Source organism: Anas platyrhynchos, chromosome 1, assembly GCF_047663525.1.
Source record: "Anas platyrhynchos isolate ZD024472 breed Pekin duck chromosome 1, IASCAAS_PekinDuck_T2T, whole genome shotgun sequence".
In the NCBI taxonomy this organism is placed as follows: Eukaryota; Metazoa; Chordata; class Aves; order Anseriformes; family Anatidae; genus Anas; species Anas platyrhynchos.
The window spans coordinates 165,036,032-165,060,602 of NC_092587.1; the positions used below are offsets into that span (position 1 = coordinate 165,036,032).

The following is a 24,571-nucleotide window of genomic DNA, read 5'->3' on the forward strand; positions in this document are numbered from 1 at the left end:
AGCACAGCATACCACCACCACCACCCACACACTTCCAGCAGGAACGTGGTGCTCCGTGGGTTCAGCTGCATCATGAAACTCCACTACCAGTCCATTTGGGTTTTGTGAGATGAATCCTGAAGGAAACAACTGGAAGGCTCTGGTTTCAGCTTCGGTAGAACAATATCCTGCCTAAACCAAACACAGCTAATTCTCAGCACCCTCGCCCCCAAAAAACACCCCCATGCACCATCCAAATAGTAACAAAAGCTGCTTTACAGCCCAACCAGCTACCTAAACTAGCTCACCAACACTGGCAAAACCCCACAGCTGGAGACGGAAAAGGGAATACTCTGACATAAAAACAAATGTACCCCTGCACAATTGGCGCTGGAAAGCCTTATAAAAGGATTTTTTAAAAAAAAATCTGTTTAACACATACTCCTTCCTTATCCCATCCCACCCAACTCCTGTCATAAGCATAACCACTAATAAAAAAAGTGTCAGATTTATAAAACTTTTCCAGAACACTTCTACTGAACAAGAACAGACACAAGAAAAGTCAGTGGTAAAAACACAAAGTTAACAGTAAAAAAACAAAGGAAAACTCAAAGAAGAATGAGCCTTTATGACAGTACTCAGTGCTCCCCCCCACTACAACTTCTAGATTAACTTCCTACCTTAAAATGTTTATTTGGGGGGATGAATAGATTACTTGGCATTTTCAGGCAAAAACTACCGAGCCCCCCCAAGTTAACATTTTGTTTTTTGCATATGCAAATAAGAAATGCAAGTAAAAAAGCATAGTTAAAGTAAATGCTCAAGAACAATCAAACATTTCCATGCAGGAAGGCTGGCCTCCGTTGCGCTGTAATTAGCAGGAGATAATGAGAAGTGTCCAAGGGATTTTCAATTCGTTACGGCTGTTTACTTACATCCTTAATTTTCCTCCTTAGTGATAGATTTTTAAAACTATAATTCAATTTAACCCAAGATATGGTATGACAACTTTCTTCACATTCCAAATATTTCCAATGACAAATTAAACTGTCAGATGCCACAGTTCTACTACAAATTGTATTTTCATTTAAAGTGAACTAACTTAATTCTCTTGCTTTATCACAGCATCACCTAGGTTGGAAGATACCTCCAAGATCATCGAGTCCAACCTCTGACCTAACACTAACCAGTCCTCCGCTAAACCATATCACTAAGCTCTACATCTAAACGTCTTTTAAAGACCTCCAGGGATGGTGACTCAACCACTTCCCTGGGCAGCCCATTCCAATGCCTCACAACCCTTTTGGTAAAGAAGTTTTTCCTAACATCCAACCTAAACCTCCCCTGGCACAACTTATACCTCCCCTGATGCAACTTGTTTCATTACTATTTCATTCATGCAGTATTCTGGTCCTACAATATTTAAGGAGTATTTTTGCATGTTTATCTGTGAAATCACATTGCTTCTAATGGGTTCACGTGAAACTGAACAGTGAAGTTACCTTTGTGCCTTCTTTCTGACCTACTACAGGCTTCAACTACACCCTCATAAAAATGTTTTAGAAATGTGTATGCAATGCAGTAAGTATGTACAATTTAACTGCAGCTTCCATCTGTATGGATTCTTTTGGAATTTGATTGTGTCTGAAGCTGAGCACTGAATTTCAAGTCTTTTCTCCTCTGCCCCTCCCAAAACTGATTATAAAACTTTAAAATTATTTTTCTTAAAGAACTTCATTGTCACCAATAAAAGCACTTAAAAAAATACTTTACGGAAAACTGGTGTCCTGGTTTCAGCTAAGGATAGAGTTAATTTTCATCCTGTTACACAGCTGGTGTGGTGCTGTGGTTTGGATATAGCATGAGTACAGTGCTGATAACACACTGATTGATGTTCTAGCTGTTGCAGAGCAGCGCTTGCACAGAGCCAAGGACTTTTCTAGCTTCTCACACTGCCCTGCCAAGGAGGAGGCTGGGGGTGCACCAGAAACTGGGAGGAGACACAGCCAGGACAGCTGGCCCAAACTGGCCAAAGGGATGTCCTATACCACACAGCTGCATGCTCAGCTATAAAGCTGGAGGGAGTTGGCTGGAGGAGGCTGCTCAGGGTCTGGCTGGGCATTATTGGTCAATGGGTGGTGAGCAACTGCTTTGTGCATCACTTGTTTTGCGCATTCCTTATCATAATTACCACCATTATTTTCCCTCCCTTTTCCATCCTATTAAACTGTCTTTATCTCAGCCCACGAGTTTTACTTTTTTTCTCTTTGGAACTCTGTCCCCCCGTTCAACTTGGGCAGGGGCAATGGATTACTGAGTGAGCAGCTGTGTGGTGCTTAGCTGCCTGCTGGGTTAAACCACAACAGCTAGTTTGGCTACAAATTGGTGGGTGCAAAAGAAGGGAAATTTGGCACCTGTCAAATTAAGTTACATGAAAGCAGCTGCAGCAGTGAAGCACCTTCTTAAAGAAGAGAGCAGCTCAGCTGTAGACAGCAAAAATGATACAAATAAAAGATGCAGTTATTAAAATCAAACCTATCTGAAAAAGAAGAAATCATTTTTAACAACTTTTTTCCCCTTCAGGGTTCATAAGGAAAACACAGCTTTTATTTATCTTTCTAGCCTACTTAAAACTGAACAACTGAAACATAACTGCAGACTGACTCATTTAAACAAACAAGTTTTTTTTTAAAAAAAAAAAAAAAACAACACATACAAGTACATAAGATGCTCACAACTTCACTGAGAACATTAAGTGATTCAGCTGCCAAACACCAGTTCAGTGGCCTGAAGCGCTTTAAAGTTTCACATATGCTGCCTCTTTGAAATAATTTTCTAAAGTGATGAAAAAAATCTAAGTTTTTACATGTAAAGTTCAATACCAACAAAAAAACAACACTAAAAAAAGATGCTTAAAATACTCGTCATTTGTTGTCATCAAAAAGGATAAACATTGCTTAGACTTAGCTCAAACGTGTCACTATTGCACCCCTTTGTGGAAGAAGAGAGAAACACATCTCACATTTAATTCTAGTATTTTAAATTTGCAATATCTGTATTTTAAACTGTACTCCCGCTGTTTGTCCTTGTTGCAAATCAAGTACATGCATTGTATATAAATTTGCTTGCATCCTGAAGAATTGGAAGGCAGTATTTTAATGCTGATAAATAGAGAAAAGTTCTTATTTTCTACATTAATGTCAATAAATAGAAAAAAAAAGTTCTTGTCTTCAAGTCTGGAGATTTCTCACTCAAGTTTCCTCTAAGCAGAACCCTTTCTTGCCAAGGGAAGTTTACCCTAATATCAATAGGCTATACTATTGGTCTGCACATAAATCTGCATCCAGACATTTTATCTGCCTGAGTAACACACAATTTGCTTAGGTGAGCAAAGCTGAGAAGAGCATCAGAAAAAATTACTTCTCAACATCCTTTCCTAGCCTCCAGAAGTCAAATGGATGCATAGAAAGGCCATGTAAAATAGCTCTGTACCCTTCCAGTGTCCATATCAGCTGAATAACTCAAATTAATGATAAGCAAGCCCTGAGCTTAAGTGGTACACTCAGGTTCACACTGATCCTGTTGTGAAAAACAGTTGGGAGAACAAGCAGAACACAGAATCTTACTACAGTGTATCTTTAGAATATCTTTTCCTGGGAGGATGTAGCGGAACCATGACAGAGGAGGAAGAAAAAAAAGAGACCAAGACCAGCAGTTCTTCAAAAGAACCAAGTGACATGTAAGGAGGAAAGGGGCTTCAATCAAGTGGAATCTGGGTCACCAAGCAGTTGGTTGAATGCAAAAGGAAAAGAAAGGTGGAAGGTAGATTGGGGTACTCACCACTCTCACTTCACAGCTTTTTGAGAACCCCCCTCTACTCACAAACACAATCCAAGCACTTCAGTCATACTGTGACAGCTTCACTGAGAGCAGTCATCAAGGCCATTGATTCCTGATTCCTGTCCTGCTCAGTGACATAGGCTTTTAAGCTGCCTGTCAGTCAGTTCCTGAAGTAGCGGAGCTTCCTGCACACCAATTTCAAGCAAGCTGACATGGAGTTCAGTTTCTGTTTAAAGTCTGTTTTGTCAACCATGGTAGTGCAGGGATCAACAAAAACAAACAAACCACCTTCAAATACTTTATATAAAGGATTAGGGGTGAAACAGACAGTTAGGGGTTAGTAACCCAGGAGGCTCCAACCTAAGCATTTTTGTTTATCACTCACAGCCTTAAAATTTTCCTAGTCCAGGTTTTGGAACTTCTGAAAGATGTTCCCAAGAACATCTTTGGCTAAGGATGATAGGCTTTATTTCTCTGTACACGTCTAGAACACAGTGTATGAGGACTTGCATGTAGCAAGAGAGCTCACTCACACAGTATAACTCAACTAACACACTAAGCTTTTTTAAATTATATTAATTACACCTTGCTTAATAACTACCTCTATAGATACATACAATACTAGCACTTTGGTGAATCAAAGTTACATGTCTAAACCCTTTGCATTCTCAGAATTGAGCCCAGGGTGTTCTGGACATGCCCACAGTCTGTGAGAACATTGCTTTTTTAATGCAAGCTGAATGCTGCTCCCTCCCCCCTAAATTTACCCATGTTCCAGAATTAACAAACTTCTCAAAGCAAGGAAGTCAGAACTAAAGCATAATTTAAGCTACCCTTTAGCTTCTGCATTTAGTCAGAGACAGGAAAAGGCCAGACTGAAAGCATGAGAAAAGCAAGAGACGTTTGCAAGAACCATCCTAACTTAATGGCAAAGCTGAGTTTCAAATTCCTATTTTCACCACGTTGTATTCCAGATCACTGACACGTCATTGTTCACCACTTAATTGAAACACCCTGTTTATGTTACTCTCTTATCAGCAGTTCAACTCTTTAAGGTATCAGAGCCTGGGATTAAGAGGTTCTCTTTGCCTGAATCCAACCAGAATGGATTGATCTAAAGGCACGTCTGCACAAAAGTCTTTCATTTCTAGTTAGGAAAGAATAATAACTCTAGACATCCAGAATGGCTTCTACAGTCTGTAGATGCCCTTGATTTTAAATAAAAGCAGTTTACAGCTTGACTGCTGGCCAGGCCAACCCACCACATATTCCCAACCATGGTAGTGCAGTCACTCACACGCTCCCTGCCACCAGTTGAGGCAGGACAACGGAGAGAACAGGAAGTTTTCTCCACAGTTTAATACCAGAAAATTAAAGGGGAATTTGGAAGAAAAAAAGCAATGCAGAAACAGTCATCGCTTTCCACAAGCAGACCGGTACCCAGCTAGTCTGAGTGACAGAGACCTTTGAAGTAGCCATCACCACTGCCATCCCCCAATCTTCTTCCTCTGCCTTCAGTTTATGTTGCCAAGCACAACACTACAAATACATGTACATATACCTCTTTCACCATTTCAGGTCACCTGTCCCAGCTGTGTCTCCTCTGAAGCTCACGATCACCCTATGGGGGGAGTCAAAGCAGGGAAAGAGAAAGCCTCGACACCACAATCACCAGGAACAGCCAAAACACTGGTGTGTTATCAACGCTGTTTTAGCCACAAATCGAGAACACAGGAAGATGTAGGCTGCCATGAAGAAAGTTAATGCCATCCCAACCAGACCCTGCACACAGCTCTGTTAAAAGCCAACATAGGACAATACTCACAGAAACATATTCAGGGATGGAAAGCTGATCTTCAGGGAGAGATTTCAGCTTCTCATAGCAGTCATCTGTTAATTCCAAGCCTCGCAAGCTCCGACGGATATCTCCAGCCCTCTCTCTCAATTGATGATTTGTTTCCTCCAGCTGCTTTTGTCTCAGTAAAATAGTTTCCATTTCTTGTTTCATTAGAGCTTGATGTTTTCTTTAAGATTGATTCGAAAACAGAAGACAAAGCAGTAAGACAAGTCAAAAACCTGCACAATATCCTGGCATAGGAGATATGCTTGTGTCATAAAGGAGAAAATCTAAAGCGAGATCAGGAAATCAGTGTAAGAGTATGCACCACCGTGGTTATACAATCACATCTGACATTGTATAAATAAAAAAAAAAACAGGAGCTTCATAGTCCCACATACAGTTCAGCAAAATTGTACTGACAGTAGCCTGAAGTCACTGACAATACTATGTTGATTCTGTGAAGTGACAGTTAACCTGATCTGCTGACTTTAATTTATAAATTAGCCTTAATTTGCCAATTAAAATGTAAAAAGCAGAATGTATTTCTGCACAAAATCCAAGAAACTAGTAAATCGCCAAATAAAGCTGTATTAACTGCAACCCGTGTCTCTCTGAGCGTCAGAACATCCATAATTATGGTCTATTCCATACACATCCATCCCTTCATGCTCTATCCTGTAAATACCTGTTCTGCCCTGTACATGCAAATTGGGGTCCTTTAAAAAAAAAAAAACACGCTTAAACAAGCAATGTTACTTCCAGACTTAAAACACTGCCATCACTCTTCTCACCAGACAAGGTACTATATAGCAAGAGAACTGGATGTTCAACAAGAGATGTTTCAAACATTTTTTTATTATTATTTTTTAATCAGAAGCAACTGTCTTTTTTCCTGTAACTCTTCAAATCATATTCAGATTAAATCATTCTTCAAAAAGCAGTAGCTTCTAAATTATTTTAAAAGTCATAAATTTAATCATTAGTATAACAAGACATTTCTTTTTTCCAAAATAAAACTTCTCATCAAAGCAGTCATACAAAGACATTTTCTGCAGATAGTGTATGATTCTGTTAAACAGGGATGATAATTGAGGTAACAGACAACTAATGAAAAAAATGAAGAAAGGAAAGCAGTTCAACCTTTTTATGCTCATTACTATTACTAATATTTTGAACATTAGTACTTTACTGAGCACTTCACGGATAATTTATTATGAGCAAACAAAAATATTCCCCCTTGTGCAAACAGCCATACAGAATTAAAGACCCTTCTCCAACAATTAGCTGCTCTTGGTTGAAAGTCTGCTGATCTCAGATCTGGCTTTATAGCACTAAATCTGTTCCAGAATTATTACAGAATATTACTTTGAATTAGTCACATCCTCTGAGTTGATGTATTCTTCACTGTAACATGAGACAGTTTAGTAATGTTCTCCCTTCACAGACAGCTTACAGGTGTTAAAAATTTAATTGCCAAAGTAAACTGGGGAAGCCCGCTATACTAGCCAGTCTATTCTCAGCTATAGATTAATTCAAAATGCTGCAGAAAAGCAAGGAGAAAAGTAAATTTCTGCCTCATTAACAGGAAGCATTTCTGATCAATCTGCAATCCCTGGCAGTGTTAAGGGTAAGCCCTTATCTCTCCTAAGTCATGCAGGCTGCGCAGTTATAAAAAATTCTATTTCAATGATTGAGAGTGTCTGCTCCCTCTATTTGCTCTTTTTGCTCTTTACAGTTTTTTGAAACACCCCTTATTCAAGTTCCTATTAAATTTTGAATGCAGATAACATCAAAGTCAAAACCGCAGTCAAAACAAGTGAGACTGAATTAAAATTTACTTGTGCTTAACAGTTTAGAATGGAAATACTAGTATAATCTGCAAAATAAATCCTATTCCTGCAACTCATAACCATCACTTTTCATTAGCTTGAATTAATCCCAGTTCCTATCAATAAACTATTAAAGTTTATAGCATTACTTTGTCATACCTAGCATCTTCTTGCTGTAATGCCAGCTGGCTATCCAGTCGTAAAGACAACAGCTGCTTTTGATGGATTGCATCATTAAGCTTCTCTTCCAGCTCTTCAATCTAAAGAAAATAAAATGCAGAAAAGAAGTTACCTCTTGTTTGTTTGCTAAACATTTATTTTAAAGAATTACAACTATTAAGAAAAAGTAGAGAACTGGGAATACAAAGATGATTGTCTAACAAAGTATCTAAATATGCTAAGGCCTCACAAAATAAAATACGGATTTTTACCCAAATTAAAAAGACTTGGTTCTACAACTGCTTATTTCATCTAGATAGCTACTTAATTGGCTGATTTCAAAGTAGCCTTAAACTTATGCCAACAAACCAGTGTAAAGACCAGTTGTACAGGAGGTTGAAAACCTGAACTTGACACAAATGTCACAAAGCTTTTACAAAACCTGTCTTAATTTCATGTATCTTAGTTGAAGTTGTATGCAACAAAGTCTCCCACTGTTATTATTACTATGTGGCATATTCTAGCTACATCTTCACTAATAGATCACTCAATAGCATTCAGAAGACTTTTTCTAGCCTATGTCAAGTTCAGGTTAAAAGCCTCATTAACTTTTTCACATTAGTGACAAATTATTTACTGTTTCGGGGAAGAAAAAAAAAAAGTCTTTTTCCTTTTACTTTAGAAATGAAAAAAAAATACATTTAAAATGTTCCCAACTCATCCATTTGTAACACCTTACACAACTCAGCTACATCTTCCATATCTGTTTCCTCCTTTTGTGATTTTAAATAAACAAACAAACAAAATGCTAAGTAGGATTCCAGTATGCAGTTTAGAGACATCCTTTTGAGGACCCAAGCTTCTACTACACTCTAAAAGCAGCAGAAACAAGAAACGATTGTATGATGAAAGAAACGTAACATCTCTTACCTTGGTCAAATATTCTACTTTCAAGTTATCAATCATCAAGTTTTTCTGAGACAATTCTATTTTAAGCAGCTGAAGATTATGGAGCAACTCTTTCCGTTCGATCAGCTGCTTAGTGATTTTCACAGTACCTTCCCTCTCTTCAGAGGAAGAAAGATCATCAGTTGGGATGGTGGTTTCTAAGCTAATATCTTCTGACTCCAAGGAGCTAGAGATGTTTACTTTCCTGGTTTCCTTAGAGCTTTTACGTGACATTTTCTTTCACTTTTTGAAGCACTTTTTAAAGTTATATTTTGAGACGAGCCCCCTGAAGAGTCAACTGCAAAAAAAACAAAACAGTTAAGACGTGATGTCTCTGAAAATTAACTAAAGAAGCAATACTTCTCAACATCGCAGTAATGTATTTCTCCTGCACTTAAGGAAGACATGTTAAGAAGCTCCGAACAGGGTGGTTTCCCGAGGACTCTGTCTTTTAATATATAATACTAACAAGGGTTTTGATACTACTTAGTGATAGTAACAAGGGGTTTGACTGCAAAAAACACCTGCTTCTCACACTGCCAGAAGAGCATTCAAGCAAACCCCAAGCCCCCAAACCATAAAGCATCAGAGAGCACCACCCAGCGAGGGGCATAACGCGAGTGGGCCGAGAAGACAGAAGAGGCACCCCCTGAAGCCTGGCTTCGTCCCTGCTGTTTGTACCGGACTGATGTGCCCGGTACCTTCGGGGCACCTCCCAAAACCGAGGCACTGGGGGCTGCCTGCTCCGGTGGGGCCACCCCTGCCCAGGGCAGGGGACAGCACCGGGATGCTCCGTGGCTCCGGAGCCGTTGCAGGGCTCCGGGGCTCGCCCAACACCGGCAGCTACTTACGGGGAGAGACCGTGGGTTTGCTGCAGAGAAACACAGCCCGGTGCACGCTTCCAGAGGACTGGGAGAGGAGCGGGCAGCGACCCGGCGGGGCGGCAGGACCCCACACGGCAGCGCCCGCCCTGGCGGCCGCGTTCCCTCCTCCCTCTCAGCGCGGCTGCGCGACGCCATCACCGCGGCGACGCGGCTCCGCCATCTTTCCCCCCCCCCTTCCTCCCCCTTTCCTTTTCCCTCTCTCTCTCTCTCTATTTGCCCGCCCGGCCGCCATGCTAACCTCGCGGACCTTCCTGAAGCGCACACGGGCGGGCTCCGTGCTGAAGGTGGTGCGGGAGCACTACCTCCGCGACGACATCCCCTGCGGCGCCGCCGCCTGCTCGCTCTGCCCCCCGCGCCCCGACGGCAGCCCCAGCGCCCTGGAGGAGCGGCCCAGCGGCGCGGCCAGCAGCCTGTGCCCCGGCCCGCACTACCTGCTGCCGGACACCAACCTCCTGCTCCACCAGGTGAGCCGGGACGGGGCACGGCACAACGCCTCCCCCCCGCCGCCATCACCCCGCGCCCCCTCCCCGGGCTGAGGAGCCGCTCCCCGCGTCCCGCAGCCCCCCGGCTTTGGGGTGCCTCCTCCTCCTCTTCCTCCTCCTCCTTCTTACAGGGTTTTGCTGTCTGGAAACGCTGGGAGTGGAAACCCGGTTATTTTTTGGTGTGGTGTGGGTGTGGGAAGGCAGGCAGGGAGGGTGAGCAGATGCTGGAGCAGCCATCTGAATCCTCAGGTGGCCTCGTGTGTTTTACAGCCCATGTGCGTTGCACTAAATACCTCTCCCGGCCTTCAGAGACCGCTACAAATTTTATAGCGTGGTGTTGGTTTCCAGGCGACGAACAGAGCCCGCAAAGTTATCCCAAAGTGATCTCCATGAGTTTGGGGTGAGCTCTGCAACCCATCGCTATAGAGAGCGGCTTAGGTCTGGGCAACACAGGCAGTACAGCAGGCTGGGAGACGGTGAATTCTCAAGCTCAGTGTTTAATTTGTTTGTTTTAATACTGTTGAGTACATCGGTAGGATATAGAATATCCCCTGCAGATGTTGGAAGCTGGAAGATGTGGGTCCTGAATGCTGTCATTCCTTACTCAGGAGAGGGGCACAGCACTCTCATGTTTCAGCAGTTAGTTATATTAAAAGCTGTAAGTAAGGGTTTTCATCCAAAACAGCAAGAAAGTGGATGTTTTCAGCCTATTTTCTGTGAACTTCTTGTTGTTTGTTGGTAAAATTTTCGTATGTTGTAGAGCACTCTGAGAACTTGCCAGGATGCAGTGCTATGAACCAGAGCAGAGGGTATTAGGCAGTCTTGGTAACAACAGGAACAGGATTGCAACAGTAACGCTTGGCCTGGCAATTCAGCTCAGGTATAGAATAGTATTAAACTTTTTGCCTTATATACATTGTTCTAGGTCATCTAAACACCCATCAGAGAAGCTTCATCTGGCATTGCTCTTAATTGTTTCAGCCATGCCACCCAGTACCTCATCTTTGTCTCTTTTTGGAGGTGGGTTTACACAGTTGCTTGCCACAAGCTCAGAAGTGAAGCACACATCTTTTTCCCCTGACAGGAGCATGGGTTTTTGTACACGGTTGTGTAGTGTGCCTATCCGGAGCAGAGAAAAAAAAAAAAGTGCTAAATCTAAAAGGGAAAAAAAAAACACAGATTGGAAAATCCAATTTGAGCATTTTGCCTACAAGCAGAATGGTGCAGCTTATTATTTACTTCATATTCCCAATGGCAAGAGAGAAAGGCAGGAATAGCATGTCTTATTCTACATTAGTTTTTTGCATATTAACCAAACAAATATTTCAAATCCTGTTGTTGGACAAAACAAAAAATAATGATGCATTTCCATTTTGTTCTTCAGATTGATATACTTGAAGATCCTGTTATCAAGAATGTCATTGTGCTACAGACAGTTTTACAAGAAGTCAGGAATCGGAGTGCACCAGTGTACAAACGAATTAGAGACGTGATTGGAAACCCAGAAAAACATTTCTATTCTTTCACCAATGAACATCATCGGTAAGGCGTAGAATAGGATATAATAAGGTTGTATAGATGCCCACTGAAAAGCTGGGAAACAGCTGGAACATGTGAACTAGGCAAATAAATTAGATGGACATGTCAGTTTAATTAGTGCATAGCACTATATACTTCTAAAAAATCCTATTGGGAAATAATTGAATGTTCTGTGAGCTTTTAAATTTTTTAACTGCTGTAGGCACATACTTTATGGGCAATAGTGTTAATCTGCACAATGGAATAATGCTCAATTTTAGTGTTCCTTTTAAACATATTCCAACACTTTATTAATATGCCAGCTCAATCTGCAGGAGAATTCAAAAATCTGTTAGTCAGGTAGTGACAGAAGGGTTTAAGAAATGAAGATGTGATTACTTTGCCTACATTTGTTTTCATAAGTAGTTTCCACTGCAGCAGTATCATAGTTGTAGCAGTGTTCATCTTGAGTGCTGTTCAATTGTCAGTGAGGAGGTTGTGTAAGAACTTAACGCTTCCTTGCTATTCTTCTTGACCCTCCTGTCTCCTAACTCTTCAGTGGTCTTTAGTATTGCATGTTTTAAAAATTAGTACAGCGGTGATTTGTTTGGCTTTACAATCTTAATCTTATTTGTCTGAAAAAGATGTCGTGATTACGGATAAATGTTGCAATTTTTTTGTTGTTGTTTTGGTTTGCTTACCACCCCCTCCACTTTTTATTTTTCTTTAGAGAAACATACATAGAGCAACAGCAAGGAGAAAGTTCTAATGACCGCAATGACAGAGCCATTCGGGTAGCAGTAAAATGGTACAATGAACACTTGAAGAAAATGCAGAATGAGGAGATCCAAGTTATCTTTCTAACAAATGACAGAAATAATAAAGAGAAAGCCCTTGAGGAAGGGATAACTGCTTATACATGTAAGTTAAATGGCATGTATGTTTAATTTATTGCATGGATACACTATTCAGCAGTGTCTTCATGCCTAAATTCTTTACCTCTCTTGCATAAATATTTGTGTGTGTGCTTTTGTAGGTGAGGAGTATATAAAAAGCTTGATAGCTAATCCTGAACTTGTAGATCGTCTTGCTTGCGTATCTGATGAAGGGGTATGTCTTTATTCTCTTTTGTGCTTAATTTATTTTATGAAATGTTTTGCAGTCTATTGTTAGATGCCATATGTCAGGCTGCTAGCATCAGTTCAGAAAATTAAAACTCTGGACTTTATTACCATTTTGACAATACAACTTCTTGCTAACTGAAAAGGAAATATTGCAGCTATTTTTACTGCTGCATTTTTATATGCCTATTGGTAGGAATCACCTATTTATTTGTGAAAAAACGGTTGCTTTAGGTAACTGATACAAGGCTGAGAATCTTAACAAGTGATTCAACAAATTGTATAAAAACCAGGAATAATTCAACTAAACTGAAAAGCATTTTCTAGCAAAATAATCCGATTTAGCGGTCAATGGACAGAAGTGCATGCTGCAGCTTGAAGATGAGTTACTTCATTGTTTATTCCCTTTGTCCCGTGTTTATCAGAATTAAGGTTCAGGTGCTCATGTAAGATTAACACAGCTGGAAACTAACACCACCAAGAAAAGGGAAGATAAATTCCATCAGTTACTTTTAACAGAGTGGAATGGAACACACCGGAGGGACCGTACTCGGCTCTGGTGAGGCCGCACCTCGAGTACTGTGTTCAGTTTTGGGCCCCTCGCTACAAGAAGGACATCGAGGTGCTTGAGCGGGTCCAGAGAAGGGTGACGAAGCTGGTGAGGGGCCTGGAGAACAAGTCCTACGAGGAGCGGCTGAAGGAGCTGGGCTTGTTCAGCCTGGAGAAGAGGAGGCTCAGGGGCGACCTTATTGCTCTCTACAGATACCATAAAGGAGGCTGTAGGGAGGTGGGGGTTGGCCTGTTCTCCCACGTGCCTGGTGACAGGACGATGGGGAATGGGCTTAAGTTGCGCCAGGAGAGTTTTAGGTTGGATGTTAGGAAGAACTTCTTTACTGAAAGGGTTGTTAGGCACTGGAACAGGCTGCCCAGGGAAGTGGTGGAGTCACCATCCCTGGAAGTCTTTAAAAGACGTTTAGATGTAGAGCTTAGGGATATGGTTTAGTGGGGACTGTTAGCGTTAGGTCAGAGGTTGGACTCGATGATCTTGAGGTCTCTTCCAACCTAGAAATTCTGTGTGATTCTGTGAGAGGTGGTCCTGTGAGAACCCCATTAGGTTACACAAGGCCAAGTGCAAGGTCCTGCATCTGGGCTGGGGCAATCCCAAGCACAAATACAGGCTGGCTGCAGAATGGATTGAGAGCAGCCCTGAGAAGAAGGACCTGGGGGTGTTGGTTGATGAGAAGCTCAACATGAGCCAGCAATGTGCACTTGCAGCCCAGAAAGCCAACTGTATCCTGGGCTGCACCAAATAAGCATGGCCAGCAGGGCAAGAGGTGATTCTCCCCTTCTGTCTCCTCTCCTGAGACCCCACCTGGAGTACTGTGTTCAGCTCTGAAGCCCCCAGTACAAGGACATGGGCCTGTTAGAAAAAGTCCAGAGGATGATCAAAGGGCTGGAGCACCTCTCCTGTGAAGACAGGCTGAGTTGGAGTTGTTCAGCCTGGAGAAGAGAAGGCTCTGGGGACATCTTATAGCAGCCTTCCACTACCTAAAGTGGACCTACAGGAAAGCTGGGAAGGGACTCTGTCAGCAAGTGTAGTGATAACTCAAGGAGTAATGGCTTTAAAATAAAAGAGGTTATGTTTAAATAAGATATAAGGAAGAAATTCATTCCTCTGAGGGTGGTGAGGCACAGGCACAGGTTGCCCAGAGAAGCTGTGGATGCCCCATCCCTGGAGGTGTTCAAGGCCAGGCTGGATGGGGCTTTGAGCAACCTGGTCTGGTGGGAGGTGTCCCTGCCCATAGCAGGGGTTTTGGAAGTAGGTGGTCTTTCCAACCGAAACTAGTCTGTGGTTCTATGATTCTATGATACACAGGAGTGGGAAGAAAGTGGAGGGCTGCCAAGCTGATACTTTCAGGAGTTATCTACAATTCATTCAGCTTTAATTTAGTTACTGTTTCAAAGTTTAGTCCTAGGAGTTTGTTTTCTTCTTTCATACAGCTGCTTAGGCTGTGTGCCATACTCTTTGCTATGTAGTACTGTGATACTACTTTCTTCACCAAACATGTATTTAGTCAATATATTCAAGTAAACATACATGCATATTTTACTTATACAGTAAATTTTAAGTAACTGCAGGCAAACAGGAAAAGATGTTCCTGGCATTATTGTATTTCTATGTTCTTTATTATTTTATGCTTTAGAAAAAATGACTGCTTAATAATAGTTTTTCATTATTGTGCATGTTCATTGCTACACATAGTTATAATTTCATAGTTTGCTAGCTTGAGTTTCATGTTTCTGAGGACAGTTTTGGAATTATTACAGATGACTCTTTTTTTTCTTTTTTTTTTTTTTCTTTTTCCCCTTAAAGAAAGAAATAGAAAGTGGCAAAATAATTTTCCCAGAACACCTTCCTCTTAGCAAATTGCAGCAAGGAATAAAATCTGGTATTTACCTCCAAGGAACCTACAGGGCAAGCAGAGATAATTATCTTGAAGCTACTGTTTGGGTTCATGGAGATGCTGAAGAAAACAAAGAGGTGAGTTTCTTTATTTTGACTTCACACCGCGACTTTTAGTCAGGGTCAGTAATGACCTAAAATGTAATTCTTCCATGGTGACTTGTGATGTTAAAAAGGAATGTTATATTAATTTTTCTGTTTTTCTGACATCATTTTTTTCCTTTGTTTGTGTGGATGTAGACTGCTGAAATACCAAATATGCCCTTTTAGAAAAAAAATAAAATCTGTTTAAAGGTATTATTTGTGGTTTGATAAAATACATATAATGAAACCTGAATCTTAGTTCTTAATACTATTTCCGTTGAATTAGATAGAACATTTTTTCTTAAATCATTTTTAAACGTTTGGTGAAAGAGAAACAACTTTGCAGAGGATTATGAAAAAAACTGTGGTGAGCCCCTGTGTGGTTCTCCTGCTTTATTTGCCCTGCTATTTTCAGGCTGTTCCCCCCCCCCAAGAAGTTTATCCTGCTTGGGACAACTCCCATGACTGGAGTGCTGCAATGTCTGGCAATAGGCTCTTCAGAAGGGACAGGCAGCATGGAAGGGGTGGTGCTGTGGCTCTCTATATCAGAGAGAGTTTTGATGTCGTGGAACTTGAGGCTGGGAATGATAAGGTTGAGTCCCTATGGGTTAGGATCAGCAGGAAGCCCAACAAGGCAAGCATCCTGGTGGGGGTCTGTTACAGACCACCGAACCAGGATGAGGAGACGGATGAGGAATTCTACAGGCAGATGGCAGAAGTTGTGAAATCGTCAGCTCTTGTCCTCGTGGGGGAGTTCAACTTCCCAGACATATCCTAGAAATGCAATACAGCTCAGAGGAAGCAGTCTAGGAGGTTTCTGGAGAGCATGGAAGATAGCTTCCTGATGCAGCTGGTTAGTGAGCGTAACAGGGGAGGTGCCCTGCTAGACCTTCTCTTCACAAACAGAGAAGGACTGGTGGGAGATGTGATTGTTGGGAGCTGCCTTGGGCAGAGCAACCACGAAATGGTAGAGTTCTCCATTCTTGGCGAAGTCAGGAGGGGGACCAGTAAAACTGCTGTCTTGGACTTCTGGAGGGCGGACTTTGAGCTGCTGAGGACACTGGTTGGTAGAGTCCCTTGGGAGGCGGTTCTGAAGGGCAGAGGAAGGCTGGGCGCTATTCAAGAGGGAAATCCTAATGGCGCAGGAGCGGTCTGTCCCCACGTGCTCAAAGACGAGCCGGCGTGGAAGAAGATGGGCCTGGCTCAACAGAGAACTGTGGCTTGAGTTTAGGAGAAAAGAGAGGGTTTACAATCTTTGGAAAAGAGGGCGGGCCACTCAGGAGGACTATAAGGATGTTGCAAGGCTGTGCAGGGACAAAATTAGAAAGGCCAAAGCTCATCTGGAGCTCAGTCTGGCTACTGCTGTTAAAGACAACAGAAAGTGTTTTTATAAATACATTAACGTGACAAGGAAGACTAAGGAGAATCTCCATCCTCTACTGGATGTGGGGGGAAACTTAGTGACGAGAGATGAGGAAAAGGCTGAGGGGCTTAATGCCTCCTTTGCCTCAGTCTTTAGCGGCAATACTGGTTGTTCTCTGGATACCCAGTACCCTGAGCTGGTGGAAGGGGATGGGGAGCAGAATGTGGCCCTTATAATCCACGAGGAAATGGTTGGTGACCTGCTACAGCACTTGGATGTATGCAAGTCGATGGGGCCGGATGGGATCCACCCAAGGGTACTGAGAGAACTGGCAGAGGAGCTGGCCAAGCCGCTTACCATCATTTATCAGCAGTCCTGGCTATCGGGGGAGGTCCCAGTTGACTGGCGGTTAGCAAACGTGACGCCCATCTACAAGAAGGGCCGGAGGGCAGACCCGGGGAACTATAGGCCTGTCAGTTTGACCTCAGTACCAGGGAAGCTCATGGAGCAGATCCTCTTGAGAGTCATCACGCAGCACTTGCAGGGCAAGCAGGCGATCAGGCCCAGTCAGCATGGGTTTATGAAAGGCAGATCCTGCTTGACGAACCTGATCTCCTTCTATGACAAAGTGACGCGCTGGGTGGATGAGGGAAAGGCTGTGGATGTGGTCTACCTTGACTTCAGCAAGGCTTTTGATACTGTCTCCCACAGCATTCTCCTCGAGAAACTTGTGGCTTGGACTGGCGCACGCTTCGTTGGGTTAGAAACTGGCTGGATAGCCGGGCCCAAAGACTTGTGGTGAATGGAGTCAAGTCCAGTTGGAGGCCAGTCACTAGTGGCGTTCCCCAGGGCTCGGTGCTGGGGCCGGTCCTCCTTTATATCTTTATCGATGATCTGGATGAGGGGATCGAGTGCACCCTCAGTGAGTTTGCAGATGACACCAAGCTAGGTGCGTGTGTTGATCTGCTTGAGGGTAGGAAGGCTCTGCAGGAGGATCTGGATAGGCTGCACCGATGGGCTGAGGTCAACTGCATGAAGTACAACAAGGCCAAGTGCCGGGTCCTGCACCTGGGGCGCAATAACCCCAAGCAGAGCTACAGGCTGGGAGATGAGTGGTTGGAGAGCTGCCAGGCAGAGAAGGACCTGGGAGTGATGGTGGACAGTCGGCTGAATATGAGCCAGCAGTGTGCTCAGGTGGCCAAGAAGGCCAACGGCATCCTGGCTTGTATCAGAAACAGTGTGACCAGCAGGGCTAGGGAGGTGATCGTCCCCCTGTACTCGGCTCTGGTGAGGCCGCACCTCGAGTACTGTGTTCAGTTTTGGGCCCCTCGCTACAAGAAGGACATCGAGGTGCTCGAGAGAGTCCAGAGAAGGGCGACAAAGCTGGTGAGGGGCCTGGAGAGCAAGTCCTACAAGGAGCGGCTGAGGGAGCTGGGCTTGTTCAGCCTGGAGAAAAGGAGGCTCAGGGGTGACCTTATTGCTCTCTACAGATACCTTAAAGGAGGCTGTAGTGAGGTGGGGGTTGGTCTGTTCTCCCACGTGCCTGGTGACAGGACGATGGGGAATGGGTTTAAGTTGCGCCAGGGGAGTTTTAGGTTGGATGTTAGGAAGAACCCATTAGAAGCAATGTGATTTCACAGATAGACATGCAAAAATACTCCTTAAATATTGTAGGACTAGAATACTGCATGAATGAAATAGTAATGAAACAAGTTGCATCAGGGGAGGTATAAGTTGTGCCAGGGGAGGTTTAGGTTGGATATTAGGAAAAACTTCTTTACCGAAAGGATTGTTAGACATTGGAATGGGCTGCCCAGGGAAGTGGTGGAGTCACCATCCCTGGAGGTCTTTAAAAGACATTTAGATGTAGAGCTTAGGGATATGGTTTAGTGGGGACTGTTAGCATTAGGTCAGAGGTTGGACTAGGTGATCTTAGAGATCTCTTCAGACCTAGACCATTCTGTGATTCTGTCCCTACAACTGTTGGTACAGTTGCACAGACACTATTTCCAAGCAGCAGCAGTTGTCTCTTCCCTCCACATTTCTGGTGGCAGCTGCAGGTGCTTCTTATGCTCTCTGACTCTTAACTCCGATTTCCTGGTAGTGTGTGGAGGCTTCTGGCCCACAAAAATAGAATTACCTGATTATTGTATATCTTTTTAAAGTCCGGTGAAAACATGTTTTTGGAGAGACTGTTGGAATCCTGAAGTAATATCAGAATGAAAATAAGTGTAAAGAGTGGAAAAAAAATCTTAAACGTTCTTTAGAGTACAGAGCCTGTTGTACATACATGTATATACTCTTCCATTATGCTGCTTTGATTTGGGTCTTTTGCTGCTATCATTGTGACCATTTTCATTTTGTCTTTTAAAAACCCAGATAATTATACAAGGTCTTAAACATTTAAACCGAGCAGTTCATGAAGATATTGTAGCTGTGGAGTTGCTGGCAAAAGATGAATGGGTGGCACCATCCTCAGTAGTCTTGCAAGATGATGGCCAGAATGAAGATGATATTGAAACTGAAGAGGAGAAAGAAAACATTGTATGTTTGTTGTTTTTTTTTACCACCTCTCTGTCAAGAGAGAGAAAAAATCTGTAATATCCTGACCATTAGGTTTTAGATTTGCACATCTTTTTAATACTGCCTCCTAAAAGCTGTAATTGCCTCAAAAAATCTTGGAAAATTAATGTTTATTCTAGTCCTACTGTTGCATTGGATATGTGAATACATGTATAAAACAGGTGATTTTTCTGAGGGGTATTAATCCCTATCAGATATTCCCAGATTATTTTGTTAAATTACATAATTCCAATGTCTCTGAGTGGTAGCCAGGTGGCAGTATGCAAAGCTATATGCTAGTGTGTAGATTAGGAATTGCTGAAATAGGAGCAGATACAGTATTACAATGAGAGTCAGCTTTTAATGGCATTAGATATATTTGAAACCAATTGTAACATACTCCTCAGCTATTTGCAGTAATTCTGCTTAGTAAGTGCATGCATGTACATGTATATATACCCTGTCCAACAAATATTTGCGTTTCTTTGAAAACAGAATCTTTCCACTGAATTTTATGGGAACATATATATTTATTACGGTGTTTAGAAGTACTGGAGAATTTTCAAGAAACATTAAAAAGATTCATTAAAAATCAGTAGGTTAGAAAAGAAAATGGGGATGCTTGGAGACAGTGGAAAATAGCAGAAAAAAGGCTGAAGAAATGCTGTTCTTTGTTCTGAAATTATGTCCATAAAAATCCTTACAGAGTAAGGTTTTTCACATTACAAATACTGAAATTGTTCTGTTTATGAAGCCATAATGAATTTATAGCATTATAGAGATAACATAACCTATTACCACCTACCACATAGGTTTTGAGATATGTGCTATAATCACACATGTTAACAAGTTCAAACAATTCTGGTTTTTCAACCCCTTTATTTTGTACCAGTTGAAGACTTCTGATAACAAGAGCATGCTGAGACCTACAGGAAAAGTAGTGGGCATTATAAAACGAAACTGGCGACCGTTCTGTGGCATGCTTTCCAAATCACAGATCAAAGAGGTAAGGTAATAAAGCTATTGTAAGAGTAGATTTATATTATTATTACTATTATTATGTTAATTAGAAGTTATTTGTTCCTTTTTCTGTCTGCTAATAGGCAAGGCGGCACTTGTTTACACCAGCTGATCGCAGGATTCCTCGTATTCGAATAGAAACAAGACAAGCAGATACACTGGAAGGACAAAGAATAATTGTTGCTATTGATGGTTGGCCCAGGAATTCTAGGTATCCTAATGTAAGTTTGTGTTTCCTTCTGAACTTTTATATATCTGACTTAAACTTGTTTATTAGGTAAGATGTTTATTATCTGTAATGCTGAGTAACTTGAAAAGGTGTTGACATGAATTGTTAAAGTTCTTTGTATATTTTTCTTTAATAGCGCAAATTAAGGAAGTCCCTAAATAATTTATTTACTCTTGCTCCCCCTGAAATTACATGTCATCAAACCTAAAAACCCAGTCCTCAGGTTCTGCAATGAAGCTATACTTCCTAACTATGGTGCTTTATCTAGACTAACTAGGGACTACCTTGTTTTAGTCTGGCTCCCTAGAAATGTCAACTTTTTCCTTCTGGCTTTGTTCATCTACACACCAATCAGCATCTTGAAAAGTAGTTTTAAGAACGTGGGCCTAATTCAGTCAAATTATCAGGTGGGGCAGAGTTGCAAGTTATTAAGTTCTTAAAAGTTCTATATAAATAAATAGGAAAATATTACAGAAAATTTGAACATAAGCTTCAATTTGTGCTGAACTCTAGGTTTGGAAGGGGCTTCCACTGGCTTGTGTAAGAGTGTGTGGTTTGTAGTGAGAGCACAGGCGTCTCAGGCACATTTCAAGGTATGGAGGACTCTCAGAACATACAGAAAGAATGTTTTAAGACAAACAGCATTGCTGCAGAGGATGAGAGGTGTGAGTTAATGTATTAGGGAGTGGGATGTATGGTGCAGCACAAATTCACAGAAAAGTTAGACCTTAGTTGTTTTGTGGCTTGTGGGAACAATGTATTTTCTTTCCTGCAAAACTGAATTTCCATCTTTACAGTTTTTTCAGTTTTAACTTTAGAGAGTTTAGTACCGTTGAAGCAAAAGAAAATAAAAAGTTCAGACCTCCTGAATCAGTTGTTTAAGATGAGAAGGTTAAATGAAGAAGAAAATGACTCCTACTGTGTAATTTAATAACTAATTTAATACTAATAATCTATGGAATAATAGTCTCAAATATTTAGTTACTTTTGATCAAACACGATTGGCAGTTGGACTCACAAGTTCCTTCCAACTGAGCTATCCTATTCTATTATTCATTACAGATGCCTGCAGGCCAGACCTGCTCCTGTTCAGCTTGTTAGTATATATGTAGCCCTCATTTCTATGAATAACATCTCTGCTACCCAGTGGTGGCTGTCCTGAGCTTTATCAACTCTGTCATGTTCAAGTCCCAGTAGGACTAAAAGACCAACAGGGTTGTTTGAGATGTGTGTGAAGTCTCAGCAGCTTGTCATCCTGGCAAAATAAACAGCTGTGTACAAGTCTAACAGCATCTAATCATGGAAGGCTTATGTGGAGAGCAGAATTAGTTGTGTGAATACTAAATATGGCTCGCACCCAAACAAAAATTAGCTCTGTATTTACAAAAAAAAAAGCGTATTTTCACTTTCATGTACATAACACGTGTATCACATGTGCAAAGAAGCAAATCCTGTTCAGGTCTCAGAGATGCAGACACAGTAGGCTTAAGGTATTACTATATAGTAAATGTATGCTGTAGATTAAAAGAGATGAAATAATACTTTAAATAATTTCTGGAGAATGAAACAGTATCTGCAGGAATACCTTAAAGCTGCAAGTGTGTCACAGAGATTTGGCTTTGTTGAAACACTATTATTGAAATAGTTGGTGTATATGACAAGTAGAAATCTGTTTTATGCTAGCTAGATCGTTAAATAAGCCCAGACACCTGTTTGCAAGTTACAGAAGTGTGCTGCTATTGCCATGTTATGCATCTTCAGTATATGCTACATTGTGGTTGCGCTACTTAAAATGAGTTATAAAGAATGAGTTCATTAGAAAAAATACATTTTGAAGTATTCATGTTAGAAGCATTTCAAATATTTAATTACTTCTGAGCAATTGGTATTGCTTGATGTTCATGCATATATGCACTTGTACATATATATATTTGTGTGTGTGTACATACGTTATATATACACACACACACACACAAGTATGTTGTTTTTCAGGGTCATTTTGTAAAGAACTTGGGAACTGCTGGAGATAAAGAGACTGAGACAGAAGTTCTTCTGCTTGAACATGATGTCCCTCATCAACCTTTTTCACAGGCTGTCCTTAGTTTCCTACCAAAAATGCCATGGAGCATTACAGAAAAGGTAATGGATTTTAATTATTACAATAATTACTGTGCCTTCTCCTTCAAATCAAACACTGTGAGATTCCCAGTTATTTCTGTGTTCTAAAAATAGAGGAGAAATGTTCTCCAAAACCATTTTTTTCTGGACTTTTATCCTGATTTCCTGTGGAAATCATATCTGCTTCTGCAAGATTTTTGTGTTTTGGCTAAAACTGTTAGGGATAGATGTTTTAAAATTTAAAATAATAATAATAAAAAACCACACACAACTACCACTACTACTATAGAAGGTTTCATTTAAAATGTAAAACAAAATTACTTGACAAGGATAGGAGTTTACAATTCCATAATTTTGAATCATAGAATATCATAGTTGGAAGGGACCCATAAGGATCATCGAGTCCAACTCCTGGCACCGCACAGGTCTACCCAAAGTTTTAGAATGTGACTAAGTGCACAGTCCAAACGCTTCTTAAATTCAGACAGGCTTAGTGCAGTGATTACTTCCCTGGGGAGCCTGTTCCAGTGTGCAACCACCCTCTCAGTGAAGAACCTCTTCCCGATGTCTAGCCTAAACCTCCCCTGCCTCAGCTTGACACCATTCCCGTGGGTCCTATCACTGGTCACTAAGGAGAATAGATCTGCTCCTGCCCATCCACTCCCCCTCGCAAGGAAGCTGTACACTGCAATGAGGTCTCCCCCCAGCTTCCTGTTCTCCAGGCTGAAGAGGCCTAGCGCCCTCAGCCGCTCCTCATACGTCTTCCCCTCTAGGCCCTTCACCATCTTCATCACCCTCCTCTGGACACTCTCCAACAACAGTTTAATATCCTTCTTGTACTGTGGAGCCCAGAACTGCACACAGTACTCAAGGTGAGGCCACACCAGTGCCAAGTAGAACAGGACAATCCCTTCCCTCAGGTGACTAGCAATGCTGTGCTTGATGCACCCCAGGATATGGTTGGCCCTCCTGGCTGCCAGGGCACACTGCTGGCTCGTATTCAGCTTGCTGTCAGCCACAACCCCCAGATCCCTCTCTGTGGGGCTGCTCTCCAGTGTCTCATCACCCAGTCTGTACATATTGCCAGGGTTGCCCCTTCCCAGGTGCAGGACCCAGCACTTACCTTTGTTAAACTTAATGTGGTTGGTGATCGCCCAGCTCTTCAATCTGTCCAGATCTCTCTGCAAGGGCTTTCCACGCTCAGCCAAGTCTACAGCTCTTTCAAGTTTGGTGTCATCGGCCAATTTGCTCAGAACACCTTCTAGTCATGCACCCAAATCATTTATAAAATCATTGAAGAGCACTGGGCCTAAAATGGAGCCTTGAGGGATCCCACTAGTGACCATCAGCCAGCCTGATGTGGCCCCATTTACCACAGCCCTTTGAGACCTGCCCATCAGCCAATTGCTCACCCATCATATGATGTTTTTGTTGATTCTGGACATTTTGTCCACTAGGATCCTATGGGAAACCGTGTCAAAAGCTTTGTGTAAGTCCAAAAAGATCACATCAGCTGGTTTCCCTTAATCGACTAGATGGGTGATCTTATAAAAGGAAGTCAGATTTGTTAGGCAGGACCTACCCCTCATGAATCCATGTTAGCTGGGACCAATGACTGAATTGTCCCCCAGGTGCACCTCAGTAACTTCAAGGATCATCTTCTCCAGAATTTTACCAGGCACTGACTTGAGACTGACAAGCCTGTAATTGCTAGGGTCTTCCTTCTTGCCCCTCTTGAAAATTGGCACAACATTTGCCAGCTTCTAGTCTACTGGGACCACTCCAGATTCCAAAGACTGTTGAAAAATAATTGAGAGAGGTTTTGCGATGACATCAGCCAGCTCTTTAAGCACCCTGGGATGAATCCCATCCAGACCCATGGACTTGTATGGATGCAGGTAGAGCAGCAAATCCTGCACACAGTCAGGGTTGGTTGGGATTTTATTATCCCTACTATCATGGTCCTCCCGCTTAGGGCACCCTGGGTCCTGAAGCCCATCATCAATGTTGAAGACAAAGGCAAAGAAGGCATTAAATGCTTCTGCTTTGCCTATATCATTGTCTGTGAGGTGACTATCCCCATCAAGTAGAAGACCTATGTTTTCTTTGGTCCTCAACTCAACCACTTCAT

General features: G+C 42.1%; 2 protein-coding genes across 5 annotated transcripts in view; one reads left to right on the forward strand and one right to left on the reverse strand.

Annotated features, from left to right (window-relative positions):
• PIBF1 (progesterone immunomodulatory binding factor 1) overlaps positions 1-10,109 on the reverse strand; it is a 122,112-nt gene extending 112,003 nt beyond the window's left edge. For 2 of the 3 annotated variants that reach the window (XM_072032501.1, XM_027472963.3), the window contains exons 1-4: positions 9,447-9,640; positions 8,578-8,893; positions 7,648-7,748; positions 5,645-5,843 (exon numbers count right to left, since the gene is read on the reverse strand). In XM_072032501.1, the coding sequence (XP_071888602.1) occupies positions 5,645-5,843; positions 7,648-7,748; positions 8,578-8,829 (552 nt within the window). In that variant the 5' untranslated portion in view covers positions 8,830-8,893; positions 9,447-9,640. Of the gene's footprint in view, positions 1-5,644; positions 5,844-7,647; positions 7,749-8,577; positions 8,894-9,446; positions 9,641-10,090 lie in introns of those variants that run through there. The other variant, XM_072032500.1, reaches the window with a different exon arrangement.
• The window catches only part of DIS3 (DIS3 homolog, exosome endoribonuclease and 3'-5' exoribonuclease), a 30,118-nt gene continuing 15,183 nt past the window's right edge, over positions 9,637-24,571 (forward strand). For both annotated transcript variants that reach the window (XM_027472942.3, XM_072032499.1), the window contains exons 1-9: positions 9,637-9,943; positions 11,346-11,503; positions 12,210-12,400; positions 12,516-12,589; positions 14,975-15,142; positions 18,891-19,055; positions 19,966-20,079; positions 20,177-20,314; positions 22,315-22,461. In XM_027472942.3, the coding sequence (XP_027328743.1) occupies positions 9,710-9,943; positions 11,346-11,503; positions 12,210-12,400; positions 12,516-12,589; positions 14,975-15,142; positions 18,891-19,055; positions 19,966-20,079; positions 20,177-20,314; positions 22,315-22,461 (1,389 nt within the window). In that variant the 5' untranslated portion in view covers positions 9,637-9,709. The remainder of the gene's footprint in view (positions 9,944-11,345; positions 11,504-12,209; positions 12,401-12,515; positions 12,590-14,974; positions 15,143-18,890; positions 19,056-19,965; positions 20,080-20,176; positions 20,315-22,314; positions 22,462-24,571) is intronic.